This window comes from Mus musculus, chromosome 4, assembly GCF_000001635.26.
Source record: "Mus musculus strain C57BL/6J chromosome 4, GRCm38.p6 C57BL/6J".
NCBI lineage: Eukaryota > Metazoa > Chordata > Mammalia > Rodentia > Muridae > Mus > Mus musculus.
Window position 1 is genome coordinate 152068939 of NC_000070.6, and position 22387 is coordinate 152091325.

Consider the following 22387-nt stretch of genomic DNA (forward strand, 5'->3'; position numbering starts at 1 on the left):
ATGTCCCCAGGTAGTACAGAACAGGCTTTTAGTCAGAGAAGGTACAGGTTCAGGTTTTCATTCTATCTGTGCAGTGTCTATTGGCTATTGTCTATAAATTCTCCATCATTGGGCTGGAGAGGTGGCTTGAGGTCCTGAGTTCAATTCCCAGCAACCACATGGTGTCTCACAACTATCTGTAATGGGATCTGATGCCCTCATCTGGTGTGTCTGAAGACAGAGCACTCATATACATAAAATGCATGAATAAATAAATCTAAAAAAAAAAAGTCCTCCGTCACGTCTCCCCTTTCACTAAATGTGAAGGTCAGACTTGTGTAGCTCAATCCCAGAGCCACCCAAGAGGCAATGATGTAAATTCCCCATATTTACAGGCAAGGGTGAGACTGGATCCTCGATTCCCATGGCTTGAGCCTGAGCCAGACTGGGGTAGGGGCTGAACACTGACAAATTCTGGAAGCAAAGCGGAGAATGGTGTGGGCAGCTGCTGTGTGGCCAGCCAGTCCCAGGCTGCACTTGTCCCCAGTCTGTGGTGGGTGGATGGGTGGGTGACAACACTCAAGCCAGTGGTAAGACAATGCCCGGGCCTCCCATAGGAGTAGGAGGCTGTGGGAGGCCCTGGGAAGGCCTGTTATCTGCACTGTCTCTATACTATTGAGGGTCCAGGGAAGACCCCATTTTGAGGCCCATAGCTAAGTGGCTAGAAGAGTCAGGGATGGTTTGTTTGTTTGTTTGTTTGTTTGTTTGTTTGTTACATGTAAGTACACTGTAGCTGTCTTCAGACACTCCAGAAGAGGGAGTCAGATCTCTTTACGGGTGGTTGTGAGCCACCATGTGGTTGCTGGAATTTGAACTTTGGATCTTCGGAAGAGCAGTCGGGTGCTCTTACCCACTGAGCCATCTCACCAGCCCCAGGGATGGTTTTTGACACCAGAAGTGTTCTCAGAGACCAGGGCAGGATGCATATCCTGGAAAGAGAGCCTGCATGAGCCCCATGGCCTCTAGGCTCAAAACACTGAGGAGAGAAGCAAGGCAGACCGGCTAAGCCCAGAGTGGATGCCTGAAGGTGCATGGGGGTGGGGGAGAAAGCTACAGCACCCACTACAGGATCCCAGCCTCCTAGCTGGCCTGGGTAAATCTCTGTGCTCCCCAGCCCTTGGTTTTCCCATCCATAAGATGGAGCCAACAGTAATAATAACCGCACAGCCCTCAGGCAAAGTCGAAGAGCTTCCCAGGCTCTGTCTGAGGCCCAGCCCAGAGAGGGGCCCAGCAAATGTTAGTGTCTGGCCTGTGTCATGGGGAGCCAGGGAAGAGACAAGTAGGACAAAAGAGGGGACCAGGGAGGGCGATTCTTGCTGGAATGCATGGAGAAGCAGTTGTGAGGGCTATGGTCAGGCTTCCTACAGTGCCCCCTTCCTGGGGTCAGGAGCAGCCTTCTACACAGAGCTGCTGGTCTTCAGCTAGCCCTTGCAATCCACGTTTTGATCCCACTCGCCAGAAGCTCTACTTTACTGTAGTCCCAGGATTAAGGGAAGAGCCAAGTGGACAGCACAGGATGGGGGCGGGGCTCCTCCGGCCTGGTCCTTCATCACTGACACTTAAATCTCATTTGTCTGATCTAGACTTCTCCGGATGGGAGAAGGGGAAACCGAGGCTTGAGGAACCAGAGGCCATCCCTGGCACTTGCTCCCCCGAGCCCATCTACCTTCAACAGTGCCATGGGGCCTGCCAAAGGCGGAAGGGCTTGGGGGTGGGGCTGGAGCCTGGCTGAGGCTGCAGAGATGGGCAGGCTAGAGGCCTGGTGGTTACCCACAAGTAGGCTGAGGCCTCAGCCACACATCTGGCCTTTAGAATTAATAGTGAGAGGAGGGGTATGTGCCGCCCACACTGGGCTCTGCCATTCACCTCTCCTGCAGGAACCCACATTCTGTTTCCTGCCAGGGGAATGGCATCCATCCCACCCCAGCCTTTGCCAAGGTCACTAGAGAATATTGGTCCCTTGACACATGCTTGCAGAAGGAGGGGCGAATCTCCTGGGCATCTGGAGAAGAAGTCTGGTTGGAGGTTGTGGGGGCAACCCAGGAGAGAGCCAGAAGGCTGGGAAGCAGCTCACACCCATTCTCGCCAGATTATAAACAGCAACCCAGTGCCACTTAATTTTCAACATGCTCTGTGGTGGACCTGAGAGGGGCCACTTTGCATGCGAGCTGGGCAGCTGGTACACAGCCCTTGGCTCAGCTACTCTGGCATGCAGAGGGCCCTCAGACAAGGGGAGGTGAAGAAAGGAACATTGGTCACCTGCCCCTGGGCATCCCAGGGAGCCACAAAGCATCAGAGTGAGCCTTGCCTGCTGAGTGGGAGGGATGGAGCCCCTCCTAGGAGGGGAAAACCCCACCCCTGGTGCTGGAGAGATAGCTTAGAGGTTTACAGCACTTGTTCTTGCAGAGGACCCGTGTTCAACTCCCAGCATCTGCATGGCTGCTCATAGCTGTTCCAGTTCCAGGAGATCTGACACCCTCACACAGACAAACATGCAGGCAAAACACCAGGGCATGTACACTGTTTGTTTGTTTGTTTGTTTGTTTGTTTGTTTGTTTGTTTTTCGAGACAGGGTTTCTCCGTGTAGCCCTGGCTGTCCTGGAACTCTGTCCAATCTGTAGACCAGGCTGGCCTCGAACTTAGAAATTCGCCTGCCTCTGCCTCCCGAGTGCTGGGATTAAAGGCATGCGCCACCATGCCTGGCTTTTCTTTCTTTTTTTTTGTTTTTTTTTTTTGTTTTTTTGTTTTTTTTTGTTTTTGTTTTTGTTTTTTTTCGAGACAGGGTTTCTCTGTGTAGCCTGGCTGTCCTGGAACTTGCTCTGTAGACCAGGCTGGCCTTGAACTTACAGAAAGCCTCCTGACTCCCAAGTGCTTGATTTAAAGGTGTGCACTACCACCTGGCACTCTCTCAACCCGTTTTTTAAAGAGTGTGTGTATGAGTGTATATGTGTGAGGATGAGTGTGTGTGTGAGAGTGTGTGTAAGTGTATGTGTGTGAGAGTGTGTGTGCATGTGCACACGCACACACTAATAGTCCTTGAGGCCACCAAAAGAGGGTGTGGGATTCTCTGGAGCTGGAGCTACAAGCAGTCGTGAACATAGGTGTTGAGAAATGAACTCCAGCCCTCTTCAAGTGCAAAAACAAACCTTGAGCCCCTTTGAAGCCATTTTTCAGGAGACTGGACTCAGAGCCAAGCCCAACCCAGAGAACCTTGCCTGTGGAGGCCCAGCTTCAGGTCAGGTGCCATCGGAATGACTGACAAGAGAAGGCGTGCCGCGTGCCGCTGAGGACCATCAGGGCACATTCAGGAAAGGCAGTCCAGAAGTTGGTGACAGCCGCCACTTCCGTGGGGGCATTAGCCAACTTTGGCCACCTGCTCCTCTTCCTCTTTTGACCCCTTACTCAGCAGGGGTCTGGTCCCCTGGCCAGGCCCTCAGAAAGCACTCTGCCTGTCAGGAAACAGCTGTGGTTGGCAGAGGATTCAGTCTCTCCCCGGTCCAAGGCCATTGCTAGGCAACGGGCCGCCAACTCCCTGTACCTCTCTCTGTTCTGTCCCTGGCTTCTAACCCAGCAGTTTCTCACTCAGAAGGATCAAGAAGTCTAGACAAGGGGCAAACCTCTGGAGTCCAAGGCTTTAAGCCCCAGGAGGCCCAAGTGGGGAGTGCCTGCTGGCTGATCTCCACTCCGCATGGAAGCAGAGGTACCTAGAGGCCCGAAACTGAGGTAAGCCTGGGGTTGAAGGAACGAGTTTCCAGATCATCTGCCTTGCTCTGGCCCCTAACACTCTGGTGGCCAAGAGGACTCTTGTGAGTGGGTAGGGTGGACAATGAGAGCTGCCTCTCGTCGGCTCAGTGTGGCTCCACTTTGAGAACGCGGTGCTGGGGCTCTGCCAGTGTTCTGCTCCCTGGCGCTGTGGCCGTGTGGCCTTTGGGTATGTTACCCTCTAGAGACTACAGCTTCTCCATCTCTATCGTGGAAGTGAGGTGCAAAGCTCAGAGTGATGCCAGCCCCATGCCCACCCCCACCCCCTGGGCATAGCTGTCATCACTCTTGCTCCAGCTGTCCATGGCATGAAGACCCTTAGAAAAGGCACCAGTGCCCCCGGCAGCTCCTGACCGCAACTCTTTCATCGTCAGACTGGCTAAGGTTACGTATTGAGTACAGGGGTGGGGGTGAGGTGGGGGTGAGGTGGGGGTGAGGTGGGGGTGGGGTGGGGGTGGGGGTGGGGGTGGGGTGGGGTGGGGGTGGGGGTGGGGTGGGGTGGGGGTGGGGTGGGGGTGGGGTGGGGGTGGGGGTGGGGTGGGGGTGGGGTGGGGGTGGGGTGGGGTGAGGTGGGGGTGGGGACTGTTTCTCTAGTACTGATCCACTGAGGCTGCTTCTTGCTCGCCTGCATGGAGAGGTGAGGCAGGGATGTTGAGTGGGTGTGAAGGTAGATAGGAAGGCACAAGCACGGATAATCAGGAGAGTCACTGGGCAGGAGGGCAGTGGCTGGGTGAGGACCTGTGCATAGAGCCCATGGACCCTGCAGCACGGGTGACAACTCCCAGTTCTGCAGCTCTGACCTCCACTGGAATGGACACTGGTGGCACTGGGTAATCTTACTCCTCAATGCTCACTCAGGTCCTCCTTGTACCACACATGAACCAGGACACCTCTGGCATCCCATAACCTAATATCCAGTCCGTGTGGATGCCAGTGATCAAGGCTCAAGGGGGTCCTGGGCTTGTCCACTATGGTCCTGTGAGGCTAGAGGCTGGGGAGGCAGGCAGGCATGTGGTTCAAATTACTCCAGCTGCCTCTTGGCACCTTAGTCCTCCGCTGGGGGTGTGTGGTCCACCCAGATGGCCTTCCCTACCACTCCCAGGCACCCTGTAGCCTGCGGTGACCCTTCTGCCACCCCTACGGAAGCAGCTAGTCCCCTTTGCCTGTGCCCCTCAGCTGCAGGCATCTGATCTGGTTGGGGCTGGCTCTGCCACACCCAGGCCGGTTCCCGCAGATCTGGCAAGCCAAGGAGGGTCAGACTGAGAATGGCAGGGAGCCCAGTGCCTGTGCCCCTTACTTACACTGAAGTCTGGATTTCTTTCTTTCATTGTGGATTTGCGTTTGTGGCACTAAGGACTAAACCCAAAGGCTTCATGAATACTAGCACATTACCCCGGAACTATGACCTCAGCCTTTTGGGGGTCGAGGTGGGGAGTGGGGGTCTTGAATAGCCTTGAACTTGCTGAGTGTATAACTGAAGATGACATTAAACTTCCAATCCTCACACATGTACCTCCCGAGGCTAAGCCACCACACCTAGTTCATACTAGAATGGAGATCAGCTCAGGGTTTTGTACACACTAGGCGACCGCTCTGCTGACTGAGCTGTATAGCTAACCTCCTTTTTGCATTTATTATTTTGAAACTGGGCCTCGCTACTATGTTGCCCAGATTGGCCTGAGTTTGGGGTCTTCCTCCTCAGTCTCCTCAAATAGCTGGGGTTCCGAGCCTATGCCTCCAGGCCACCTTGCTGCCCTGTCCCCTAGACTCCAGTTGGCTTTCAAGCTGGGCAGTCCTGGTGTTCAGATCCAAGGGCAGCATGCTTTCTTTTTCTGGGTAGATGGTCCAGAGTAACCCATTCGAGAAAGGTGCCTCTATTGGGTTGTGGAGATGGCTCAGCCGTTAAGGGCACTGGCTGCTCTTCCAGAGAACCCGGGTTTGATTCCCAGCAACCACAGGGCAGCTCACAACCTGGAACTAACTCCAGTTCCAGGACATCAGCGCCCTCTTCTGGCCTCTGTGGGCACCAGGCACGTAAGTGGTTAAACACCCACACACATAAGGCAAGACAGGAGAGGTGTCTTAGCACAACTTAATGAAGCCCGTGTCCTTTGAGAACCGGTGGAGAAACAGGGCTGGCGAATTTTCAGCCTGCGTTTTGGGATACAACCTTGATGGTTTTGAGAAGCCATGCTGAGAGAGAGAGAACCTGGGTATAATTTGGGGGCGGGAGGGTGGGTGGTGACCCAGAGAACCTGCTGGTCATACATCTTGCTCTCAGCCCTCTAGGGGGGGAAAGGGCAGGTTTGGCTTGTGCTGTTTCAAGATGCATTTGTATTCTGTGTGTCTGCGTGCCCATGTGTGTACATGAGTGCAGGTGGTTCATGCAGAGGCCTGGGGTCCTCTGGAGCCGGAACTACAGACAGTTGTGACTTGCCTGACATGGGGGTTGAAATCAAACTCAAGCCCTCTAGACGAGCAGCCAGAGGCCAGAGCTCTTAACTGCTGGGCCATCTCTCCAGCTTCAGAGGTTGTTTGTTTGTTTGTTTTAAAGCCAGGGTCTTGCCATGTTTTTGCCCCAGTTGGCCAGGAAAGAGCTCTCCAGCCCCAGCCTCCACACTTCTGGGTCTCAGGCCTCAGTCACCTTACCCAGCTTTATCATTGCTGGCCTGGAACTTTCTATGTTCCAACCTATGCTGTTGGCCCTCCATGATCCTCCTCACCCCTACCCCAGCTCAAGATGGAAACCAGGGAACATGCTTGCTGGCCACGCTCCACCAGTCCTCTCATGGCTCTTTTCCTTGGCTGCTCTCTATCCAGAACCCCCTCACTCCCCCAGCCTTCTCAATACGGCTTGGACCTGAAGCCTATGCTGCAGGGGACACTGTGGCTCCCCAATGGTGCTGTAGGGCCTTGGTCCAGGCTCCCCCACCCAGGACTGAGGAAGGAGATGGTCACTGGGCAGCCTGGTGGAGGGTGGAGAGAAACTCTCAAAGCCCAGCCAGCAGATCTGGCCTCATAAGTAGGTGAGGGCTTGTGCCGTTTGACCCCCCTGGAAGGCCTGAGCCCAAGAGAGTTGGGAGACACACCTGAGCTTCTGGAGTATGCTCTCAGGGCACCCACCCCCCTCCCTGGCATTCCCACGGGTGCCGTCATCCCTCAGTGAGAACCTGTGAGCTAGCTGGGGCTGTTCCGGGTCATAGGTCATGGTGGAGACCTGGAATTGCTCCCGGGGCAGCACATTTTTCTCCTCTGAAAACTTATCTTAGCAAAGAGACCAGGAAACAATTGCACTTTTTTCCGGGCCTCTGCATCCCCAGACGGACAGCCCATCTCCTCGGCGGGGGCTCTGAGGGGGCTGGGAAGGCAAAATGTGTAAAATGTCTGTAGGAGGGGAAGAAAGGCGCTTTGTGTGGGGCAGGGGCCCTGGTCATTGGTCAGATGTAAGGCCCCTGGCTGCTCCCAGAATGCTCCTCTCCCTCTCTGAGGAGGGACATGACTGCCGGCCCAAAGCCTGGCCCAGTGGTCTCTGCTGCTTCTTTGCACCCGGGCACCGCTGTGTCCAGGCCTCGAGGACTGAGGTCCCTGGAGCCACCCAGCTTCTGAGGGTGCAGGCCAAGCAGTGAACACCCCAGGTCTCAGCATGTTTCTCTACTGGAGGAAGAGGGGCGCCTATGAGCTGGAAGCCCTGCCTGGTGACCTGGGTCAGCTGGAGCTGGGGGCTGTGGAGCGCTTCTCCTGGAGCTCCGCTCTGGACATCATCGAGGACTTGGGGGGTAGGTGCAGCCATTTTCCCAGAGGACTTTCATGAGGCGTGGGCACCTGGTCTGCCTGGCCACCCTGTTGGCCATAGCCTGTGGCCTGCTTATTGTGCATATGATGCTAAGGTGACTTGCTTGTGGTGGTGTGGGGTCCCTGACCCCTCTGGAGAGCCTCTGCAGGAGGAACAGGGGCCCAAACGTGATGGTCAGAGAGTAATGGGCACCTCCAGGTGGTCTTGTCCCTCCCCATGGCCAGTGGGTATGGCTGCCTCTCACCAGTATTGGAGCTGAAGGCCAGTGACAGCCATGACCCACCCCTCCTATTCTGGCCAAGGTCTGGCTCTGCCATACTCCTTCCTCCGCGATGAGGCACAGGGCTGAGCCTTTCTAGAGCCTTTCTGATCTAAATTAGGGATGCGGATCATTTCTCATGTCACCCTCCACTTTATAGTGCTCAATCAGAACCATGACAAGATTGTGGACCTCAATGGGCAAAATATTGGGGTGTTCAGCTCTGAGGTCTGTGACATAGTTGAGGACACTCATATCTCTGGTGTGCTTGTGAAAGGCTGGAAGCACTCCCTGGGTGACCCAGTGGGACACCTCCCACAGTGACATAGGGCCCGATTTGGGGAGGCTGTGATTGTTCTTGCTGCCGGTCTTGGTGCAGCTGAGTCGATCCGCTCTGGACTGATGCTGTGGGCCTGACCCGTGCTCTGCGCTGGCGAATTGCTGGAAAACAACCCTGGTCCACAGAAGCCAAGCCAAGAGTTGATGGCCAGCACACAGAATGGCTCTCTTTAGCTCATTTCCAGCCGCACGCTCTAGGCTCTCCAGGCCCCAAGCTAAGAGAGTGGGAGTCTCACCAAGGACAGAAATTCCCCAGCCTGGCTCGAGTCCTTCTATGAGCCTGTCCTGTGGCCAGAAGGGCTGGAGAGGGCTGGTCAAGCCCGCAGTCTGCCAGGAGAAGGTGACCTGATGACCCACTGTGGCCCCAGTGTTCTGGACCCCCTTAGAAGTGTGTTGCGTGAGTTGGGGAGGAGCAGCCCTGCTGCTGAGTTAAGCATGGATCAGTGAGGGGCGTGGAGAAGTGGCTATGGACAAAGGAAGCTGGTACAGAGAGGGACGAAATACGCAGTTTGAGGGTAAAATGGCCAGCCCCTTCCTCAGCTGGAGAACATCTGCCGTCAGAGGGTGGAATGGAGCCTGCTGCAGAAGGCCTGTCTGCTTCACAGCTCCGCTTGTGAGGTTCCTACCAGCCAATGGATGTAACCCATGTTACACGCTATCAAGCCAGGGGGACTCATCAGGGAAGGACTGAGCTCCATGGGCACAGAGGTGACAATTGTCATGTGCAGAGCCTCACTCTCTCCAGAGTTCTCTTGCCTCTGGGGTTCCATAATGACCAGCTGCCTGCAGCTTTGGGGTGCCTTGGTCTCACACATGAGTTTGAAGTCTTAGTCCTGAGTCTTCAATGCCAACTCTCTAGGCAGGGCAGGGCTGGTTTGTTTGTTTGTTTGTTTGTTTGTTTTTGTGGCCTTTAGTCTGGTTATGGCTCTGAGGTGGTCATAAGTGGCAGAACTCAGTCTCAATCACCCACTTGCACCCAGGCCCCGCTCTCCTCGGGGTGGGCAGAAGCCCTGGTGGGGCACTAAGTAACTGGGTAACGGCACGTGAGCCGATCCCAGAAGGAGTTGAGGCGGCTGGGTGGGTGAGTCAGGGCACACAGCTGCCTGTGTGGGCTCAGTCCTTTGCTGCCAGCCAGCCAGCCAGCCAGCCTCTGGCCTGGACCCATGTGGGTGGGTGTTGGGCCCCAGAACCAGCCCAGCCTGGTAGGGAGGGGGTGGGGCCCCTGTATGGAACATGACTGTCCAGAATCGCAATCTCACACCCTTTCTGCAGCCGCTACTTCTGGTGTTCTCTCGGTTCCTCCATGGGGCCCCAGGAGGAAGGCCGCAGCCACCAGATGGACAGAAGAGCAGAAGATCCAGGGGAGCCTCAGGCAGGGGAAGTGGCCAGTTGGCCACAAGCTTATGTGCTGGAACGGTGTGGACAGCTTCTCTGGCCCAGGAAGGAATTCTAGATGTGTCATCCCACCTCCGTGACTGAACCTGAGGGGCGTGGAGGGTGGCAGGGTGTTGGTTAGAGTCTGCAGCACCAGGGATGGTTATGGCAATAAAACTGGACTATAGGCAGACGCTGCACTAGGAGCTGAGGTCTACGCTTATTCTCCCACTGGGCCCCCACTTAACTGACCCACATCCCAGATTCTCATAGCACTTTTCTCACTCTCTTCTGACAGGCTTTCACGTAATGGCAATTGGCCTCTGTCTTTTGCGATTTCTATTGCTGTGACGAAAGCAAGTTGGGAAGAAAGAGTTTATATGAGTTATGGATTACAGTCCGTCATCAGGGGAAGCCAAGGCAGGGGAGTCTGGAGGCAAGACCTGAAGCAAAAGCCATGGAGGAGTGCTTCTATTAGCTTGCTCTCCACAGCTTCTTGATGGCTCCACCCACTGTGGGCGGGGCCTTCTTACACCTATTGTTTTTGGTTTTTTAAAAAAGATTTATTTTATTTACTATATGTAGGTACACTGTAGCTGTCCTCAGACACCAGAAGAGGGAATCAGGTCTTGTTACAGATAATTGTGAGCTACCATGTGGTTGCTGGAATTTGAACTCAGGACCTCCAGAAGAGCATTCAGTGCTCTCAACTGCTGAGCCATCCCTCCAGCCCCTTTTGTTTTTCTTAAGCTCTATCTATCTAATGTACATGAGTTTTCTTTTGTTTTTTTTTTGTTTTGGTTTCTCTGTATAGCCCTGGCTGTCCTGGAACTCTCTTTGTAGACGAGGTGGCCTCAAACTCAGAAATCTGCCTGCCTCTGCTTCCTGAGTGCTAGGATTAAAGGCGTACGCCTGCCTGTACAGTTTTCTATCTGCATGTACACTTACTTCCCAGAAGAGGGCATCAGATCACACTCTAGATGGTTGTGAGTCACCATGTGGTTGCTGGGGATTGAACTCAGGACTTCTGGAAGGACAGACAGCCCTCTTAACCACTGAGACATCTCTCTAGCCCCACACCTTTTGTTAATGAATGAAACACCACACAGACTTGTCCACAGAACAATCCAATGGAGGTGGTTTTTCAGTGGAGATTCCCTCCTCCCAGATACATCGAAGTTTGTTCATCAACAAAAACAATCAGCAGAGTCCCAAACGCCATGCCATACATAGCTGAGGATGCCTTTGTCTTCCTTCCTTCACCTTAGAGTTCCAGGACAGGCCTGCACTGCTGCATGCCCTGTGCTCGGCTGAGGATCAATCCCAGGACTTCACGAATGCCATATCCCGACCCTGTGCCATTTCTTCCTTAGGCTTTCTGGAATGCTATGACCAGGGTCTACTATAGGGAGTGACAGATATCTCAGGACCAACAGTCCCTTGTTCAGGGCACAGCCCTCTGGCTTCAGGCCCGTTTTGAGCCAAAGTTTGCCTCCTCCAGCCATCTCAGTGTGTGTGTGTGGGGGGGGGGGGGGGCTGGATCCCAACAAGGACTGGCACAGTTGCTCAAGCGTGGACAGGCTCCCAGGAGGGCTGGGCTAGCGTGGGAGGGGGCATTCAAGGCCACAGCTGTTTCCTGGGAGGGACAGGCTTTTGGTGGCCTGGCCTAGTGCCGAGAGGTAGTGGGCAGAAGACTCATCTGTGTACCGGCCCCTCGATGGAGGGCTCTGCTGGAAAATCTGAGAACAGGAGCGTTTGTGTTAGCCTGAGGCCACAGGGAGAGAAGGAAGTTGAGTATTTAATGCTGAAAGGATCTTTTTTTGTTTGTTTGTTTAACACCTGATTGTGCCAGGTACTATAGTGGCCCTGTAGCCTGATGGTTAGAGATACAAGCTTGGAGTCCTATAGACATGGACTCTGGTTCCAAACTTATCACTGCCTGCCTTTGTAACCTTAGGGGAGTTTATTTGGAGGGATTCTGTTTCCTCATCTGAAAACAAAGGCAACAGCTATACTTCTCTCAAGTTTATCTGTTGGATAAAATTATTGTAGTCCAGGCTGACCTCGAAATGGCCTGCTTCTGTCTCCACAGCACCAGGACTAACATTGTGTGTGTGCCACCACGGCCTGGCTTTCTTTTATTATCTTTATGTTTTGAATGGTCATTACTGGTTGTTTTTTGTTTTGTTTTGTTTTTTTTTTTTCTTTTCTTTTTGGCTTAACAACTTCTTCCTCCTCCCCCTCCCCCTCCCCCTCCCCCTCCCCCTCCCCCTCCCCCTCTTCTTCTTCTTCTTCTTCTTCTTCTTCTTCTTCTTCTTCTTCTTCTTCTTCTTCTTCTTCTTCTTCTTCTTCTTCTTCTTCTTCTTCTTCTTTTCGCTGTCCTGGAAAACTCACTCTGTAGACCAGGCTGGCCTCAAACTCAGAAATCCTCCTGCCTCTGCCTCCCAAGTGCTGGGATTAAAGGCGTGCGCCACCACCGCCCGGCTCAGCTTAATTTCTTTTTTTTTTTTTTTTTTTTTATTTTTTTTATTTTTTTTATTTATTATATGTAAGTACACTGTAGCTGTCTTCAGACGCACCAGAAGAGGGCATCAGATCTCATTACGGGTGGTTGTGAGCCACCATGTGGTTGCTGGGATTTGAACTTTGGACCTTCTGAAGAGCAGTCGGGTGCTCTTACCCACTGAGCCATCTCACCAGCCCTCAGCTTAATTTCTTAAGTTATCTTTTAATTTTATGTATCTGCATGTTTTGCTTCCATATATGTCTGTGTGCTACTTGTGAGCTTGGTGCCTGCAGAGGTCAGAAGAGGGAGGCAGACTCCCCAGAACTAGATTATAGAGACTGCGCTGAGCCATTTGGGGCTTGCAATGAACCCAGGGAATAGCAGCCAGTACTCTTAACCACTGCGCCCCCCACCCCTCTCTCTCTCTGTCTCTTTTCTCTCACTTAACTTCTTTTGTGTGTGACACATGTACATGACTATGCACATATCTGCGTATGGATGTCAGAAGATGATGTATGATGTCTTTTATTAATATTAATAATAATAATTATAATCAGAGACAGGATCTCTCTATTACATGGCCCTGATGTTCCTGGGACTTGCTATGTAAACCAGGCTGGCCTTGAACTTCCAGAGTGCTTGTGCTTCTGTCTTCTAAGTGTTGGGATTAAAGATCTGCCACCAGCTGGGTTCCAGGACAGAGTCAGGGCTACATATAGAAACCCTGTCTTGAAAAACCAAAACCAAAAGAAAAAAAAAAGATCTGTGCCATCATGCCTAGTCCATGTTACTCTTTGAGGCAGGGTCTCTCATTGAACTTGTAACTCTTGTAACTCTTTAGTTATGCTAGACTGGCTGGCCGGCCAGCAAGCAGCAGGGGTTCAGCGGCTTACCCCTCCCTGGTGCAGGACTTACAGATATGGGCTGGATTTTTACATAGGTGTTGGGGATCTGAACTCAGGTCCTCGGCCTGAACCATCTCCCCAGCTCCTTAACATTTTTACATATATATTAGGAAGACATCGTTTGGGCTACAGAGATAGCTCAGTGGTTAAGAGCACTAACTGCTCTTCCAGAGGTCTTGAGTTCAAATCCCAGCAACCACATGGTGGCTCTCAACCATCTGTAATGGGATCCAATGCCCTCTTCTGGTGTGTCTGAAGACAGCTACAATGTACTCATATACATAATAAATAAATAAACCTTAAAAAGAAAGAAAGAAAGAAAGAAAGAAAGAAAGAAAGAAAGAAAGAAAGAAAGACAGCCAGGAAGGAAGGAAGGAAGGAAGGAAGGAAGGAAGGAAGGAAGGAAGGAAGGAAGACATTGTTTAGCCAGGCATAGTAGAATTCCAGGACATCTGGAGCTAGATAATTAAAAAACCCTATCTTTTTGTTTGTTTTTGTTTTTTTCAAGACAGGGTTTCTCTGTGTAGCCCTGGCTGTCCTGGAACTCACTCTGCAGACCAGGCTGGCCTGGAACTCAGAAATCTGCCTGCCTCTGCCTCTGCCTCCCAAGTGCTGGGATTAAAGATGTGTGTCACCACTGTGAGAGACCCTGTCTTAAACAAACAAACAAACAAACAAACAAACAAACAAACAAACAAACAAAAACAATGCCAAACCAAACCAACCAAAGAAAACATCCCTGAGATATCTTACCTTCTTCCCCACACTGGATCTTCAAGGTCAGGGTGGAGGGACTGGAGAGGGGCGTGTCAGTGGTAAAGAAGCAGAGGATTTGGGTTCAGTTCCCAGCACCCAAGCCGGGAGGGCCACACCCTCTTCTGGTCTTCATCAGTATCTACATATATGTGCATAAACAAACACAAATATTTACATACATGCATACATACATACATACATAGGAAGTAAACTATTTCCTAAGAGGTCTGGTTTGGCCGGGCGTGTTGGCGCACGCACGCCTTTGATCCCAGCACTTGGGAGGCAGAGGCAGGCAGATTTCTGAGTTCGAGGCCAGCCTGGTCTACAGAGTGAGTTCCAGGACAGCCAGGGCTACAAAGAGAAACCGTCTCGAAAAACAAAAAACAAAAACAAAAAAACAACCAACCAACCAAACAAAACCAAGCGGTCTGGTTTGGTTTTCATATACGCAGCACACCTGAATATTGATCTGCCTCCCCTGGAGGGCTCCATCTCTGAAGGGGCTGCTGGCTTCCCATCTGGGATCAGCAGATGCCCCATAGGTTTTGACTGGTAAAATGAAACCTTCAATGGAGCAAACAGAATTCCCTACAGGTGCTCAGCCTGGGAGGGTTGTTCGGGAAGCCATCTGGAGAGGATACGGGGAGAAAATAATAGGTTACTTCAAAGGCGCAGGCAGGACAGCTGAGAGTCAAGCAGGAGGACCCGCCTGGAACCTAGATGTGTTGTAACAGGGAAGAAAGCAGCATCCCTGAGGCTAGAAGACAGGAAGACATTGGTGGCCAGGGCTAGAGAGGGCTTAAAGGAAGGGAACCCTGGAAAGGGCCAGGATAGCCCAGGGAGGGGCTGGTGTGAGCCAGCCACAAGGTGTAGCACCAGTTTGAGTCAGTCTAAGATAGACACAACTTGAGGACTGGAACTTTCTGGAATATGGGTCTAGAGCTGCCAGGCTCCTCTGGTTTGTCAAGAGGAGCCAACAATCTGGATTTTTTATGTAAAATCTACTGACTTTTCAAAGTTGGCAACCAACGGAGATTCTTTTGAAACACCATGCTCAGCCAAACAAAACAGGTCCGCCGCCTGGCTCCTGCCTAGTTCTGGTAGAGATCATGCCGAGGGAGAAGCCAAAGCTGGGTGTCCTGTGACTAACAAGGGGGGGGGGGGTGAATGGGCTTAGCAGGAGGCTGGGTAGCAGAAGCCAGAGGAGCGGGAGACCAGCTGCTCCTGAACTAGGGAGACAGACCATCATGCCCTCCAACCAAGCCTCCTCTTTCTGTCTGGGCTGCAAGAACAAAAGATCGCCTGGGAAGGAGGCTCATGCTTACCCTGGGGCAGGGTTGAGGGAACTGTTTGTCCCTTTGCTTGCTCCCTCAGTCCAGGGACTGCTCTGGGCCCTGAAGACATGCCATGATCCTTCTCCCATGGGATTTCATGCTTTGAACCTGAGCCCAGGGGTCAAAGGCCAGAAGACAGATCACTGCACTCAGAAGCTTTGGAGGAAGCCCTCCAGAGATGACACATCTAGATGTTTGTCCTCAGGCTGCGGCCACCACAGGCCCTCTGGGCTCATGGTGACTGAGGCCTGGAACAGGTGTACAGGACCTGAAGGTTTCCTGAGGTATGTGGTCTCCGGTGGCGACAGAGGAATAACCTGGAGTCGGCTGGTTGAGTAAGGAGATGAATGAACAGGCTGTGCGGGTACACACCTGTGATCCCAGCACTTAGGATGTGGGGGCAGGACAGTCAGAAAAAGTCAAGGTGGCCTTCAGCCATTCCTGAGTTCAAGACTGGGCTACGTGAAATGCAGGAGGGGTTGGGAGAGAAGGAGGGAGGGAGTGTGTGTGAGAGAGAATAAGGATTAAGTACTCTGAGGTCTTGGGACTGATATCTTGAGAACTCAGAGGCCTGGAATCTTCTGGGAGCAAGAATAAACTCCTTGGGTGGGGTGCATGGGAAATCCCCCAGGCTAGAGTGCTGATACCCATTCACTCTCGAGTCAGCTACCTTCTGGAAGGCAAGGCTGCTGGGGTCAACAGGACTGGTGACTTAGGTAGCCCGGTGAGGGTCTTCTAAGGGTCATCTCCCACCCCGTGTGCCAGACCAGGCAGCTGGCTCATGAGACAGGTGAAGAAGCAGAGATCATGAGAAGGTCACTGCTGTGGCGAGTGTGGCCAGACCACAGAAGGTGAGCCATCGAAGCCCCAAGCGCAGGGCAGGAACAGTCTTAGTGTCTCGCTGCCTAACAGAGTAGGCTAGGGAGTGCTACAATGGGTTTCCAACCCAGGAAGCCTCAGGATGCAGTCTGAGCTCATAGTTCAGATACATTGTATCACAGCCCCTTTCCCTGGAGCCCTCTCCCCACTACACTGAAGTTGCTTTGCTCCCCCAAAGTCCCCGCCTGTCAATCTAGGTTTCTTGCACCCAGCCTAGGGCTTGATTCATATTTGCCGAATGGACCCAGCACAAAACTCAAGACCCTTACTCTCTACTTACAGAGACTGGGGTCTCACAGACACACAGGGTCCATGTCAAGCATCCCACTTCAGATGAGAGGCCTCCAGAGAAGGGGTCAGGGAACCTACTCTCTGACTTTGAAGGATTCTTCCTGACCAAGCTCATTCTACACCTAGGTCTTGGCATCCCAGAGGCAGCAGGTACCAGTGGGCAAACAGGGTCTAGTGGCTGGTTCAGGAGCACCGGAGTCCCTTAGTGGAGTTTGGCTCAACTCACTGAGGTTTTTTTTTTTTCTTTCAATTTTTATTTTGTGTGTGTTTGTCTGTACGCCATGTATATGCTTGGTGCCCTAAGAGGCCACCACATCCCCTGGAACTGGAGTTATAGATGGTTGTAAGCCACCATATGGGTGCTAGAACTGAACTAGGGTCCTCTCTGAGAATAGCCAGTGCTCTTCACCCCTGAGCCATCTCTCCAGCCCCAAATATTAATTTTATTTAGTGTTTGTGTAGCACGTGCACAGTTATGTCGAAACATGCATGTCAGAAGACTGTTGGACTACCTACCCCTTCCATTTTGGGTTTGGGTTCAGAATGTCAAGACTTGAGCAGCAAAAGCCTTTATCTTCAGCCATCTTTTTTTGTGACAGGTTTCTCTGTGTATCCCTGGCTGTCCTGGAACTCACTCTGTAGACCAGGCTGGCCTCGAATTCAGAAATCGGCCTGCCCATCCCTCCCAAATGCTGGGATTAAAGGCGTGCGCCACCACTGCCCAGCTTATCCTGAGCCATCTTTATGTACCTCTTAGAAGAGGGTTGAAAAGCGCTGTGTCCATGTGGGGAGTGGGGGTGCATGTCTTTAAATCGCAGCACTCCCGAGGTGGAGGAAGGAGGTTCTCTGTGAGTTCAAGGTTGGCCAGGGTTACACAGTGAGTCCCTGACTCAAAAACAACAAAAACAAATGAGCAACTATAAAAAAAGCTGTGGGGGTGGTGGTGCAGGCGGGGCAGGAGAAATGGCTCAGTGGCTATGAGCACGGGCTGTTCTACCAAAGGACCAGCGTTCAATTCCCAGCACCCACATGGCAGCTTGCAACTGTAACTCCAGTTCCAGCCAGGGGATCTGACACCCTCACAGGATACAGGCAGGCAGAACACCAATATACTTAAAAAAAAAAAAAAAGCCGTCTCTCTATTGATAACCCCATTTCCATAAACGATTAGGGGAAAATTCTCAAAGCATATTAGCCAGGGCCGTGGTGTTCCTGAGGAAACCCAGTGGAACCTCCCGGACTGGGAGGGTCTCTGGGTGTTGGGGTGGTAATTTTGCGAAGTTAAGTTTCCCCTGGTCCGCCCACCTCCACCGCGTCCTCAACCCTGGATCCGCGGGTGGCAGCCATTCCGAACGAGTTGGGGCGCTGCACAGAACGGAGGGGTGCGTGTGCCACCGACCCGCGTGTCTGGGTGCGGGAGGCGCCTACTCCTTGGAGGCACTTCCGGCCGGGGCAGCAGCCGCGGCGGCCCAGCCACAGTGCAGTGCAGGAGACCGCCTGGAACCGGGGCGCAGCCGGCGCGCGTGGCCATCCCCGGAGGGGGACGGGGAGCGGGGCTGGGTGGGACCCACCTGGGACACGCCCCGTCTCCCGCGGAGGCGCCGTCGGGGGCCGCCGGCTCCCCGCCCCCCGCGGCCGCCCCGCGCTCCGCCCCCCGCCCACCTGCCCCGCCCCGCCTCGCGCGCCAGGCGGCCGCGGCGCTCGGTTCCCCCGCTCCCGCGCTCGGTCCTCGGCTCCCGCGCTCGGTTCCCCTGCGGCTCGGCGCCATGGGTGAGTGCGGCCCCGCTGACGGTCTGCTCTCGCCTCGCAGGCCGACTGACTGCCTCGGTAGTTCGCCCGGGTCGCGCGCGATGGGGGCCGGGCCTGCCCCGGGGAGGGCCTTGCTGGAGCCGGGTGGACGCCGGCCTCTGCACCCGGGACTAGCTGCAGCTGCCCGGTCTTCGCCCCTGCCCCCTCGCTGCGGCGCTCAAGCCTCCGGGAAGAAAGGGCATCAGCTTGGAGGGGGCCAAACTCACGGTCAGAGATAGACGAAGGGAACAGAGGTCGCCCCAGGCCTCGGGAAGGGAATGTCTGGCATCAGAGGGTCTGAGTTGGAGAACAGAGTTCGGGAAGGCATCTTGGACCCTTGGAGCCCCCCTCCTCCTGGCCCGGATTGCTTAGAAAGTCTGGGGCCCCAGGAGGTTACTGAGCCCCCTCCCGCTAGTGGGACTCAGGGAGGGAGTAGCCGATTTCCAAAGACTCCCCCCTGGAATCTGGACAATTTCCCTGGGGAACTGCACAGAAAAGGGCTCTGCAAACAGATCCCCCTGCAGATAAGTTGGCGTTTAAAAAAGAAAAGGACACTGACTTCCTTTGAAGGCAGGATAGAGGAGTCCACCCCACCAGTCCCCTGACCTGGAGGCCACAAGGGCCCACGGGAGTGTGGCTGCTCCCCCCACCCCTAAACTGATGCCCTCTGCTTCTCCACAGAAGACCAGAGCCCTGCAGAGGAGAAGGGACTGCGCTGCCAGAACCCAGCCTGCATGGACAAGGGCCGGGCCGCCAAGGTAGGGGATTGGATAGCTTGGAGCATGGGGGCAATAGGCATAAGTTCTCAATACCCAGGAAGTCATGGAACCCTTACCGGACACAGTAATGCTCTCTGGAGTCAGGGTGGCTGGTTTAGGAGGTGGAGAGGGTTTATGGTTCAGTAGAGTTGGGAGACATATCAAAAGGAGGAACAGCCCCTTGTGGGGTCTTTGCCACTGCCTGAGGACATGGCCACAGCTCCCTGTCATGATGAGGAAGTAGTGGGTTGAGAAGGGAAGTGGTCCTGTGGTTTGGTTTGGTACCTGGCCACTCCAGTCCTGGGCATAGTTCTGGGATACTGTGAGGCTTGTGCACAGCTGTGGCTGTGGAGATGACCAAGGGGGGCGGGGTGGGGGTGGGGGTGGGGGAGAAAGGGCCAACCGGCTTTAGAATCTGAGGAATCGGAATAAATTGAAGAGAATGGAGCCAGGGAGAGCTGTACCAGCAAAAATATCACTTGGGCACTTCTGCCTATGACGCACTGGGCTCTGTGCCACAAGCTTTCTGTGCCTTAACCCACGGCTGTAGCAGCTCAGCAGGGGAAGGTATTGTCACCCTGCTTTCCAGATGAAGATACCAAAGTTCAGAGAGGTCCTGTGACTTGGACAAGGCCCCACATGAGGCTCCCTCCCAGCCTCATTTGTGTGACAATGGCCCTCAAATGCTGTATCAGCTTGCTCCTCCCTTCTGGGAGAGGTCCCAGGCTCCTTGCCACTTACAGGTGAGGCTCAGAGAGATGAAGTGGTTGACCTACTGGCACATGGCTGGCAGCCGGTGGACTGGGGATCCGAGCCTATGGCTTGGATCTGTAAAGCCAGATCCCCATATTCCTAACTTCCACGCAGCTTGGCCCTGCCAGCTGCGGGAGATTTAAAATGCTGTCTCCCCACCATTCCTCTGGCACAGGAGGCCCGTGCTCAGAAGGAACATGAGGACTGTTCTGGAGGTGGAAAGAGGAGGGGGCGGCCTCCAGTTGCCGTGGTCACCAGGCAAGGGGGCGGCTGTGATGTCAGATACAATCTGCTGGCTCGGGTGGTGCCTGGCATTGGGCTCTGGTTTTGGCTGGCTGCCTCTCCCCCAGATTGGCAAGCAAGCTGGCCCCAGATCCCTCAACACATCTACTGGGAAATTGAAGCATCTGTCTGACCTAAAGGGGTGATGAAGGAATGAGACATTGTCCCATCCCTTCCAGGGCCCCCTCGACATGGCCCCAAGCTGCTATGGACAGGTCTTGTGGCATGAGAAGAGGGCTGGTCTCTGTATGGCCTTCAGACCTGCCCTGGTCTGGGACTCACCTCAGCTCCCCTGTAGTCATGGGTGTGGAGGCATAGAGAAGAGGGACAGTGAAGGTTTGGTGAGAAGGAGTGTGGTGATGTGTGAGGTGCCAAACCTGCATGCATGCATGCATGCATGCATACATACATACATACATACATACATAGCCCGCCTCAGGGCGAGACTCCAGGAGAAAGAGGCATGCTCTTTTTTTTTTTAAAGATACATTTATTGTTTTATGTATACGAGCATTCTCTGTATTCTGATACACCAGAAGAGGGCTTAGACCCCATTACAGTTGGATGTGAGCCACCATGTGGTTGCTGGGAATTGAACTCAGGACCTCTGGAAGAGCACTCGGTGCTCTTAACTGCTGAGCGATCTCTCCAGCCCCAGGAAGCATGTTCTTAATTCGGAGCTGTTAGCAGCAAAGGCCATCTACACACACACAGGGCTGCACCTGAGTCTGTGGGGGCTCCCCCGGGGGCCGGCCCGGACTTGTGAGATCTGCCTCACCCCGTGTTCTGTTTCTGAAGGAGGCAACTGTGGTCCTGGGAATAGGAAGGAGATGTGGAGCTGGAGAGCCCAGTGAGCAGGGAGGGAGGAGAGGGATGTGTGCTGTGATGGGGGAAGCCAGCGGGGTACAGATGTTGTTGAGCAGGAAGGTTGAATTTTATCTTCATCTACCCTTCGATGTTGCAACCGGATGCCGTGGAGACCCCTTACGAGAAGTGATGGAAACGGATAGCTCATACTGTTGAGTTCCAGGGTTGCGCCTGCTTCTTTGCAGTCATGCGGCCCTGAGCAGCCTCTGTGCCTCTCTCAGTTGCCCTCTGTGTAGAATGCTTAACACTGTCCCCTGTGCCACTGTGTTCAGAGACACTAGCTGTGACCATGGAATTCATTTGTAGAGTGTGGGAATCATGAGGCCTGTTTCCTGGGCTTTGGATGGGCTCTGTGTGAAACCCTGAGAGTGAGACATCACAGGGCTTCACACCAGACTCTGACCCACAAATGCAATGTGTGTAGCTCACTGGGAGGGAGGGCAGGGGATTGTCATGGGTGTCCTCAGCACTCCTACAAAATAGCCCTAGGGCAGTGGCTGACCACAGCTCTTAGCTGGGCCTCCTTGTGTCAAGCATTCTGGTCAAAGTCTGCTCAGTACCTTGGGTCACGAGGGGACATGGTGTAGGACTGATACTGGACCACCGGCCTCCATACTGAAGGATTTGGAAATCCTCAAACCCAGGAGCTAATCCTAGCAGTTTGCTGAGAATACTGTGCAGGCCCCACTATGTGTCTCGTGCCGGCAGCCCACCCTAGTTGTTAGAGCCAGCTCCGTCCCAGTGGAATGACTGACACATTGAGCAGCTGACTTGCCAAGTCAGGACTTCCTGTTCTCAGGGCCCCCTTTCCCAAGCCTCCCCCAGGAAGAAAGGGAGGCTATGCCTTCCGTTTGGCTCACAAGGGCCTGGATAGGGAGGCACGTTTTGATTCCATATGGAGACATTTTTAACATCGGAGCTATCCCTCCACCCTCCCGTCCTGAGCCCCTCATCCTTGGGCAGATTATAGTCCTCAAGAGGCTGAGGCAGGAGGATTATTGTGAGTTTGAGGCTGCCCTAGGATAGATACATAGCAAGACCTTTTATTTAAAAAAAAAAAAAAAAAAAAAAAAAGAGGCCGAGAGAAAGGGGCAGTTGGAGAGATTGCTCGGGGGTTTGTAATGCTTTTTCGAGGATTGGAGGTCAATCTCAGCACTTACATGGTGCCTTAAAGCCACCTGTAACTCCAGTTCCAGGGGCCTAACACCCCACCTGACCTTATCCAGTACCGGGCATATATACATGCGCCATACATTCATACACATAAAGGAAGAGAGGGAGGGAAGAAGGAAGAAAGAAAGGAAGGAATGAAGGGAAAGAAATACCAGCATGGCCAGGCAGTGGTGGCGCATGCCTTTAATCCCAGCCCAGCATTTGGGAGGCAGAGGCAGGTGGATTTCTGAGTTCAAGGCCAGCCTGGTTTACAGAGTGAGTTCCAGGACAGCCAGGGCTACACAGAGAAACCCTCTGTCTCAAACCAAAAAAAGAAAGAAAGAAATACTGGCTTGGTGGCCCATTATTTAATCCTAGCATTCAGGATATAAGGGAGAACCCTGAGTTCAAAGCTACCCTAGTCTACCTAGAGAGTTCCAGGCCAGCCAGGGTTACATAATGAAACCCCTTTAAAAAGTGGAGAAGGTGACCTGAGACGTTAAGCCGTTGACCTAAGCCGTTAAGAGCACTGGCTGCTCTTGCTCACAAC

The 22387-nt window shown here is 53.4% G+C and overlaps 1 protein-coding gene across 7 annotated transcripts in view; it reads left to right on the forward strand.

Annotated features, from left to right (window-relative positions):
• The first annotated feature begins 3494 nt into the window (after positions 1–3494).
• Positions 3495–22387, forward strand: part of Plekhg5 (pleckstrin homology domain containing, family G (with RhoGef domain) member 5) — a 42972-nt gene continuing 24079 nt past the window's right edge. The window contains exons 1-2 of one of the 7 annotated variants that reach the window (XM_006538928.1): positions 3495–3762; positions 18707–18783. In XM_006538928.1, coding sequence (XP_006538991.1) covers positions 18760–18783 — 24 coding nt within the window. In that variant the 5' untranslated portion in view covers positions 3495–3762; positions 18707–18759. Of the gene's footprint in view, positions 3763–7198; positions 7578–17903; positions 18065–18706; positions 18784–22387 lie in introns of those variants that run through there. The other 6 variants (XM_006538925.2, XM_006538923.3, XM_011250266.1 and 3 more) reach the window with 6 other exon arrangements.